This window comes from Pristis pectinata, chromosome 15 (assembly GCF_009764475.1).
Source record: "Pristis pectinata isolate sPriPec2 chromosome 15, sPriPec2.1.pri, whole genome shotgun sequence".
Lineage (NCBI taxonomy): Eukaryota > Metazoa > Chordata > Chondrichthyes > Rhinopristiformes > Pristidae > Pristis > Pristis pectinata.
In genome coordinates, this window is record NC_067419.1 from 20,923,224 (window position 1) to 20,933,188 (window position 9,965).

The 9,965-nt window shown below is 39.9% G+C and overlaps 1 protein-coding gene across 1 annotated transcript; it reads left to right on the top strand.

The window, feature by feature from the left end:
• The first annotated feature begins 528 nt into the window (after window positions 1-528).
• ndufb2 (NADH:ubiquinone oxidoreductase subunit B2) lies at window positions 529-7,124 on the top strand. The gene is made up of 4 exons (XM_052029766.1): window positions 529-686; window positions 4,151-4,295; window positions 5,976-6,073; window positions 7,027-7,124. Exons 1-3 carry the CDS (start codon window positions 544-546, stop codon window positions 6,048-6,050), a joined length of 363 nt encoding a protein of 120 aa, XP_051885726.1. The 5' UTR covers window positions 529-543; the 3' UTR covers window positions 6,051-6,073; window positions 7,027-7,124.
• The last annotated feature ends 2,841 nt before the right edge of the window (window positions 7,125-9,965 follow it).

The window sequence follows — 9,965 nt, forward strand, 5'->3', positions numbered from 1 at the left end:
CCCCGCGATCCGGACATTAACGAAGCACCAACCCGGCGTCCGTACAATGAACCCCGCCCCCCCCCCCCCCCGGTCCGGACACCAACGGAGCCCCGCCCCGCGATCCGGACATTAACGAAGCACCAACCCGGCGTCCGTACAATGAACCCCGCCCCCCCCGGTCCGGACACCAACGGAGCCCCGCCCCGCGATCCAGACATTAACGAAGCACCAACCCGGTGTCCGTACAATGAACCCCGCCCCCCCCCCCCCCCCCCCCCGTCCGGACACCAACGGAGCCCCGCCCCGCGATCCGTACCATATGCAGTTATAGGGTAGTACGGGGGCAAAGTAACAGCACCAACAGGGGAAAACATATTTCCTCTTTTCTTATCTGAACTAAATCACTTTTTTCTAATTTTTTTGCGCAACAACAAAGTACACACACCGGGAACTGTCAATAGTGAAGGTGAAGGTTCTCTCTCTGCCATAGCAACCCCTGAGCCATAACTGTGGCAACCTGGGTTTGTCCAATGGAAATGTGCGTTACTTGCGGACTGTCGAATGAGGACGCGGTTTGCTGGGAGGTGCAGCGGCGGAGCGGAGACCGCGGACACCATGTCGTGGTGCGGAGGGGTCGGGGCAACGCTGCGGCGGGGGGTGCGACTCCTGCAGCGGGGCGGCGTCGGGGCGCTTCCGATCAGAAGGTGGGTGCTGGGGAGCTCATTTGCGGTCTAAGGCATTGCGGAGATGGTAGCGAAAGGATGGTGAGAGGTGGCTGAAGGTCGGAAAGAGGAGAGGAAGAGGGGGGTTGCACGCACTGAGTTGTGTGTGAGATCCAACCAGAGGTAGAAATGACAGTGAGATCCAGCTGGTGGGGTTTGAGGAACAGGGTGCAGGCTTTATTTTGAAAGTGCATTATGATATGGGTGTTATTCGTAAAGTCAGCATTTATTACTCCTCCCTAATTGCTACCGAGAGCCACTGCAATCCTGGTGAAGGTATCCCTGTTGATTAGGTGAGGGAAAGATGATAAATGTCCAAGTCGGGGTGGAGAATAAATTGGAGGTAATGTTTTTCCCTTGTGCCTGCTTCCCTTGTTGGTGGTGAAGGTCGTGGGCTTGGGGAGTGCTTTAGGAATAGTTGAGGTGGGTAACTGGTATATTTTATAGATGGTGCACATTATTGCCAAGGTGTGTTTCTGGGTGTAGGAATGAATGTTTTTGTTAGTGGATGGGGTTCCAGTCAAATAAACTGCTTTGTCCTGGCTGGTGTTGAGCTCTTTGAGAGTTGTTAGAGTTGCACTCATCAAAGCAAGTAAAGATTGTTACATCTCACTCCTACCAAGTCTTGTAGATGGTAGAAAGATTTTGGTACATCAGTTACTCGTCTCTGACCAGCTGTTACAGCCATGGCTGATCCAGTAGAGTTTCTGTTGAATGGTAATCTCCTAGAAACTTGGTGAGATATTAGGTGATGGTACAGACATTGAATGTAAGAACATAATAACTAAAAGCAGGAGTTGGCTATTCAGCCATTTCCACTGTTCATCAAAATCATGGCTGATCATCTACTGAAGTGCCATTTTCCCACACTGGCTTTGTATCCCTTGATTCTTTTAATGTCTAGAAGTGTATTAATCTGTTCTAAATATTCATAATGGCTGAGCCTCCACAGTTGACACGGTTAGAGAATTCCAAAAATTCACTGCAATTCCAAAGAAATTTCTCCGCATTGCAGTCCCAAACTCTTTGCTCCTTATTCTTAACATGTGTCCGCTGTCCTACCTTCTGCAGTCAGGGGAAACATCCTCCCTACAATTAGCCTATCAAGCTGTTTAAGATTCTTGTAAATTTCAATAAGATCTCCTCTCATTCTTCTAAACTCTGAAGAATATAGTTCCAGTCTACTTGATCTCTCTGTGTGGCAAACTCGTGATCCCTGGAACCAGTCTGGTATATCTTCTCTGCAGCCTATTTATGGCAAGTACATCCTCGTGTAAGGCTCAGAAGGCTGGAAAAAAACATATAACCTACTTCTGCCCTTTTTTGCACCCTTGCCTCTAGAATTCAGCTGTTTAGTTCATATTTGTATAGAGGCTGATGTGGTGTGTTCCTGGCAAAGTTATTGGTGAGTAAGTGTTACTCAATAGCAATATTGGCAACAACTGCCATCATTTTATTAAGAGTAGACTAACTGAATAGAAATTAGACGAATTGGATTCTCCTGCTTTTCGTGAAAACTATGACTAGTTTTCTGTATTTTACGATAGGTGCCAATTTTGTTCTAAGGTAGCTTGGCTTGGTGTACTGCTAATTTTAGAGTTCTACAGCTGGGATGTTGTCTGGTACCGTAGCATTTGCTGCATCCATTGCTATTAGCTCATTCTTGCTAATTTATGAAGTGAATCAAATTATCTGAAGAGTAGCTTCCATGTTGGTGGGGATCTTGGAAGCATGCAGAGATGGGTCATACATTTGATACCTTTGGGTGAATGTGCTTGGAAATGCTTCAACTTTATGCTTGTTGCCTACCTGCTGCACCCATGCCCACCAGTCCAGGGAACTGCCATCTCCTGTTAACTGTTGAATTGTGTAGTGTTACAGGTAATTATCTCTTGATTACACCTTGAAGCATTTGCAATTGGAGCTGAAAATATAATATGGTAGGATGAGGTTTCAATTTGCAGGATATAGCCACCAGATCTGGTGAAATCTGGGATGGAATACACTTTATTATGATGGAGAGTAGTGTCCTAGCAGGTGAAAATAACCTGTGCAGTATGCAGGATTTTAAACTAATAAGTGAAAGGGTATGTTAGGTCAAGGTGGACTTTCTCTCTGTAGAGAAAGGATTAGGGTAAAATCGAAAATTCTGTTAGGAACAGAGTTTAATAATCAAGAGGATGTTACTGACCAAGGTTGCATTAGGGAAAAAAGTAAAACTTAATAGTGCTATATCTGATTGCCACTAATTCTATTTTTTTTAACAGTACAAATAGAGATAAATGGGTATGATCTAGGAGTCAGAGTTATACAGCACAGAAACAGGTCCTTCAGTTCAACTTATCCATGCTGACCAAGGTGCCTTCCTGAGCTAGTCCCATTTGCCTGCATTTGACCCATATTCCTCTAAACCCTTCTGATCCATGAACTTGTCCAAATGTCTTTTAAACAGAAAATCACAATATACAATCAGTATATGAGAAGGTGAGAAATAACAAAAGGCCAGTGGAGCAACTTGGGGGCCTCCTAACAGCAATCCTAGTGTTAGTAGGGTATAAATCAAGAAATTAGAACAAAACCCTGAGGGGCCTTTAACCTTAATTAAAGGAGCTGTACCTAATTGGCAAAAGTAATGGGGGAACAATTCAATGGATACATTCAAGGTGGTTTTCTAGAGCAGAAGATCAAGGAGCAAGCTCTTTTAGATTTGGTACAGAGCAATGAGACAGTTAATTTGTAATTTCAATTCAAAAATGGTCATCGTATTAGAATTTCAAAGTAAGTGCAAGTGGTGTGATTAACACTAGAATGAGGTTCCTAAATTTCAATGGAACATTGGGAAATTTGGAAAAAGATCTTTTATCATGTTAGTGTTACATTGTACGTTTTGTGGTTATGCCAAAAATTTGGGTATTTTTTACTAAGTTGTAAAACATAGCCTGAACAGTTTTCTTGTGACTTCATAAATTGAGAATGTTCATTTTTCTGAGGGGGCTCAGTCATTGATAAAATCTTTCCCAAAACACACAGTGAAATGCATCTTTTGTGTAGAGCGTTCTGAGGGCAGCCTACAAGTGTCACCATGCTTCCGGCGCCAACATAGCATGCCCACAACTTCCTAATCCATACATCTTTGGAATGTGGGAGGAAACCAGAGCACCCAGAGGAAACCCACACAGAAACGGGGAGAACGAACAAACTCCTTACAGACAGTGCCCGGAATTGAACCCGGGTTGCTGGCGTTGTAACGCGTTACGTTAACTGCTACACTACCAAGATGGGTTTGATAAATTGTTGGGCACCAATAAAGTTGAGGGTTAAGGAGTTAGTGAATGGTGGAGCAGGTTTGAGTGATGATATAGCCTGCTCCTGTGTTATTGTATTATATTTGACTGTATTTTCTAGTGCATATATCTTAACCCACCCAACCCTGTTGCCTTTTCCAGAGCTGGTGGTGGGGTCCACATCGAGCCTCGATATCGGCAGTATCCGGAGCTGACCAAGAATCAAGTGTTACAGGCTGAGTTTCTCAGTGGTTTCATGTGGTTCTGGATTTTATGGCATCTGTGGCATGATCCTGATGCAGTCATTGTGAGTACTTCAGGAGCCTTTAATGTTCCTCATTGTTAATGTAGTAACTTGTAATTTTTGTAAAACAAAATGATGTGCCCTACTGGATCCTTTTATCTTCACTATCAGTTTGCAGATTAGATTCTTCTTAGAGAACCATTGTTTAAAGTGTCTTGACAGTCCTTAAACTCTGTTTATTTCATACTGTGCTTCTGATTTAGTGGTTTGGTCTCTATCAATTTGTTGAAATATAAAATAAATTGCATTCAGCTTAAGCTTCAAACCTTTGAAGCTGGAGTGGTAATGTGAAAGGAAAACGAAAGTCTGTGTGCTTTTTCCTGTGGAAGTCTGGTCTTCCAGCTCTGGTGTGGAACTGAACCGAGGTAACTCACTATCCCTGTGCTGCGACACTAGACTTACCATGGAGTCCAATGGGACAACACAGATTTTTCAGGATACCCAGTGAGCTTTCCAAAGCACAGTATTTTCATTCAAATAAATGGAAGAAATTAGCTGCTAGGAGAAAGATAAGTGAAGCTCATTTAATTAAATGCTCTTCGGTTTTTAGGTATATTCTTTTTCGGGTTTCAAAGTTTCAGCAAAATTTGAAAAATTCAGTAACACTGCTTTTGCATCTCATGAGTTTGGGGGCAGTCTTGCTAGCTGTTTTCTGCATTGAGAAAAGCCCAAGAACTTGCAGTTATTAACTGCCTTTAGCATAGAGGCCATCCCATACAAAAGCACTGTGTTGGATAAAATTTTACACTATGCCATACAAGAACAGGTGACCAGCAGCTTGGTCAGCAAGGTAAGCTTAAGGGGTGGGGGGGGGGGGGGGGAAGGAAGGGGGGCTCTTAATGTTGTTTAGGAACAATGCCATTGGTAGAGTGTTTAAAACTGGCTTCTTGTGAAGGGCCAGAATAGGAATGCAAAGTTCTTGGAGTGTTTTTGGAACTGGAGGATGTTAGAGAGACAAAGCAATTGAAAATTAGATGAAAAATTAGTTTTTTAACTGAAGGTCAGTGGTATTGGGTGAATGGGGTGGTTGGCGACAGCAGAATTCAATAAAACAAAAATGTACTTGTTATGGCAATATTTGTCGTATTGTTGGGTTGTCATTAAAAGTTTAAAAAAACTTTCAGTATTAGTTGACTTGAATGTTCTTATTGATGTTACCTTTGCTCAATAATTCTTATTCTGCTCTAACCTGAAGGCTGAGCTGGCTTATGACTACAGATAATATTACTTTAGAACAAGAAAGTCTTAGTATTAAGGCAGTGTAAATCTAATTGTAATTGAATACAAACATTGATGCTCCAATCTACCTTTTAGGCAACAACATAAAGGTGTTATCAGTATAATGTCGCCAACCTAGCAGGCACACAAATAAAGTCAGGGTAAAGCTTGACTTTGACTAAAGCTACTATTGACATACTGTTACCCAGAGAGAGTTTTTAAAAGAGTGTGCTGATAAAACCTATTAAATGGTTTAATTTGGAACTGCAGTACATGAAGACAGTTTATTAAAGTGTAATTTCTTGTTAATATTAATGGCTAAATGTCAGCAAAATTAAATGAGGTTTAATAAAAAAATAAGTTCTTGTGCTTCCTTGATGTATTACATAATGATTTAAATAGAAGTCTCTTCAAGAAATTATCCCCATCACCCATTCATTAAAAGCTGGCATTTTGTTATTACAGGGTCATTTCCCTTATCCTGACCCCTCCAAATGGACTGATGAGGAGTTGGGCATTCCTCCAATTGATGAGGAATAACTTGAACATGCTGTTTTGAAAAGGTATGTTCAATGAATTGATAGTCTGTGCTTGCAGAATTGAAGAAGCTTTTATTATCTTTGCATAAGCTTGATGGTTTTAAATCTTCATCCTTCCCTGTGGTGCAGAGTAATGTTTCCAGACTTTAAATATCTCTCACATGGAATTGCACATTAATGGTCCATACTTGCTCCCTCTCAATAAAAGCATCTTTAATATAAATTGTGCCTGCTGCTCTTTGGCCCAATTACAAAGATCAAAGTAAATTACCAGTCCCTCACTGCCCAGAGTAATCACATGGAATTTCTAGTGTCCGATAATAATGACAAGCATGGACCCTTCCACTGTACATCTACATTTTTATTATACCTTTTTCTTGTACTGTTTTACTGAGCAGTTTTGTCATGTACTTCTCAGTAATGTGATTTGTTTTTTCTTTCATGTGAATATAATCTTAGAGGTTGGTCTTGCACATTGTTATATTATAAGCAAATACCTTATACTATATAATTTTAAGCTTTTCTTAAAATCTAAATATGGAGCTAATACTCTGATTTCAAGAGAGCAAGCAGATCATCAGTACCTCCTTTGTGAATATTTTTCATGTCTGACCCAAGATACTGACTGCTGCTAAACTGTTTGACTGGTAAGCATTACCATGAAATTTGATCTTGTTCTCACCCAACAACCAAATTAACTTGCATTCCAGCAAGTTGCAAGTACAGAGCAGTCCAATTTAAGTATTTTGCTTTGTAGATCATCACCTATAAAATGTGTAGCATTCCTATCTCTGCCTTGATTTAAGATTGACTTGCTGCACAGTTTAGGGAAAAATCCTGAATTTTTCTATGCTGCATGCTTTCACCGTGTTACTATTGACCATTAAACGGAAAGGTGACAGTAGGCTTTTTCATGTAAAAACATTTGCACTTTTTAAAAGCTCAGAAGTCATGTTTTTTTTTTGTTTTTCTTTCAGTGTTTCCTTCATGGCATTTCTGGAGAAATTCACCTAACGCTTGGAGAAATCACCTTATTGTAAATTAAATTTGGAATAAATATATTACCTGTACAGTGCTTAAAATTTAGTATTCTCTACTTTTTTAGATCTTGAGATACCTTTAACTAGCAGATGGAGTGGAAAAGTTATTTCTTGTACCTTCTATGAATAAGAATGAAATCACTTGGCAAATGTATACTGATTTCAATATTTTCTTCAGCATAAATATCGATGTCATAACAACAGCTCTTAATATTAGCTAACTAGGAACTCTTTCAACTTGTAAACTACTGGAGCTGTACTCGTGCTTTAAACCTTTGAACCCTTTACTAAGATTACAATCAGACAATTTCTCATTAATTGTGGTATGGAATGGTAATAGAACAGGTTTACACACACTTCACTTCCAAATTTCAGGAGTGACTAAATATCAAAATCAGAAACCATCTCTTCAGTAGGGGTATTTGTATTGAATAAACTTCAGTGGCCAGAATTTCTTAAACTTCAAAATAATTCCCAATGTGAACCCAGTCCCTGGTATTTAAAATATCTACATTTAAAAGTCATTTTGTGTTAAATATTTTTAAGAACCATTTGGAAATTACCCTGCAAAAGGTAAAATTGTAGCAGCTTTTGTGTGTTGGGAAAAGTCTTGGAGACATATGGGACTGATTCAGGTATTTACCAGTTCCAGAAAAAGGAAAATGCCCAGGTAAGGGAAGTTCAGCAGAGTTGCAAATAACTGCAAGGCAAAATACATTTGTCAGCCTCTCTGCAGTTAGCAGCCAATGCTTTCAGGTCTGAAGAGCCTATGATTATTAGATTCATTCTTGACCACTTGCTCTTGATCCTCCCAGAGCACACAACAGTTTGTTTATGATTGGGTACTTCATTACTGGTGAACTGGATATCATACTTTACATATTGAGCCTTTAAATGGCTTTCATATTTGCATCAACACATTTGGTCTAAACCTTATCTATAGTGCAATGCAATAAAACTGATAATCCAGCACTTCTTTCCATGCTATTGGATATTACTTCTATTCCTGCACCAATATACTTTCAAGTTCACCTTTTTCTTAGATGTTACACAGTGGTATAATAATTTTTCCAGTGAACCAGATGAGTTTAAAGGGAGTATGAAAACAGGGCCCTGATGGGCTAAACTCAGTGTGGGAATGAGGTCTGGGTGCAAACCATCTGAATTACTAAACAATGGGTTAGTGGTTTATCAGAGTTTTACTATAGTTTAAAAAATATTGTTAAAGCAATATGGGAAAGGGAAAAGGCCATTTTGTTCTCAGGCTATTCCACTAGAAATATTGTGTGGCTGATCTGATTTAATTCCTCGCAATTACCTTTGCCCATATCCTTTAATATCTTTGGTTAACAACAATTTATTGATTTGAAATTACCAGTTGAACCAGCATCAAATGCCATTTACAAGTGTTCAAGGTATACCACCCTCTGCCTGTAATAGTGTTTCTTAGCCAGGCCTTTCAGGAGTGAAGTTACATCCCACTCCTGGACTCTTGAATGAACTGAAATATCTTCGATATATTCTCTCTCTTTTATAATCAAAACTTCAGTCAATCGCACCTTGTCTTTCTTAAACCTTAATGAATACGATCCTAATTTGTCTGATCCCTCTTTGTGACTTAATTCATGGAGTACTAGTATCATTTCTCTTTTTATTTCTCTTAAAGTGCAAACATCACTGATCTCAGACAAATCTACCTGCTTAAATGGCAACCATCAAACACCCTAAACATACATTCCCCTCCTCCATCAGCACACAGTGGACGGAATAAGTACCATTTACAAAATGCAATGCAATTACTTGCCTTAGCTATTGACAGAAATACCCAAACTCGCAGCCTCTACTACCAAGAACAAGGGCTTCATTTATCTGTATGATCCCTTCCAAGTTGTACACCATCCCCAATTGTAAATATATTACCATTCTTTCTTCGTTGCTGGGTCTAACTCCCTACCCATCAGGATTGTGGGAGTCCTTCACCAGGACTGCAGTGGTTCAAGAAAGTGGCATTTCCTTTGCAAGATACCCAAACTTGACGGACTAGATGGCCTGCTCCTCATACTTATGTAATTCAGGGATGGACAATAAATCTGGTCTTGCTGGTGATGTCCAGAGCCCATAAAATAAATGAGTGAAAAATAAATAAAATTGACCTTGCCTTTGGAATTCTGCTGTTTGGCCCAAAGCTGTGATGAGATCTTGGAATGGTGGACCTAGGAATACCCAAACTGAGCATCAGTGAACATGTTTTGGTGAGTAACTGTCATAGTACCATTGATGACCTCCATCACTGATGACTGAGAGCTGACAGGTAATTAGGACTGGATTTGTCCTCCTGTTTGTGTATAAGACATGTCTGGGCCAGATGGATGCCAGTATTGTAAGTATAGTGGAACAGCTTAACCAAATGCACAGCCAGTTCTGAAGTCTACATTACTTCCTGGAAATGCATTGGAAGGAGTGCAATGTTCAGAACTGCTCATAGTACTCCAGCTATGGTCTAATTAGATTTTTGAGTAATATGCCCATGGCATAACCTCTCCTTAATGTGGTTAACTAGCCGTGCAGCATTCTATCATAGTTATTTTCTGTACCTATCCATGATATTTTAATGATTGAAATCTCATTTCTTTAGATTTTCAACATTTTGGTACATATTAAGTTCCAATTTTTTAGGTGTAAACTGGTGAGTTCATTTGTGAATGATTAATTCTCTTTGTAAATTTTGCTTGTTTACTTAATCTAAGATATCTTTATTAGTCACATGTACATCAAAACACACAGTGAAATGCATCTTTTGCGTAGTGTTCTGGGGGCAGCCCGCAAGTGTTGCCATGTTTCTGGTGCCCACATAGCATACCCACAATTTCCTAACC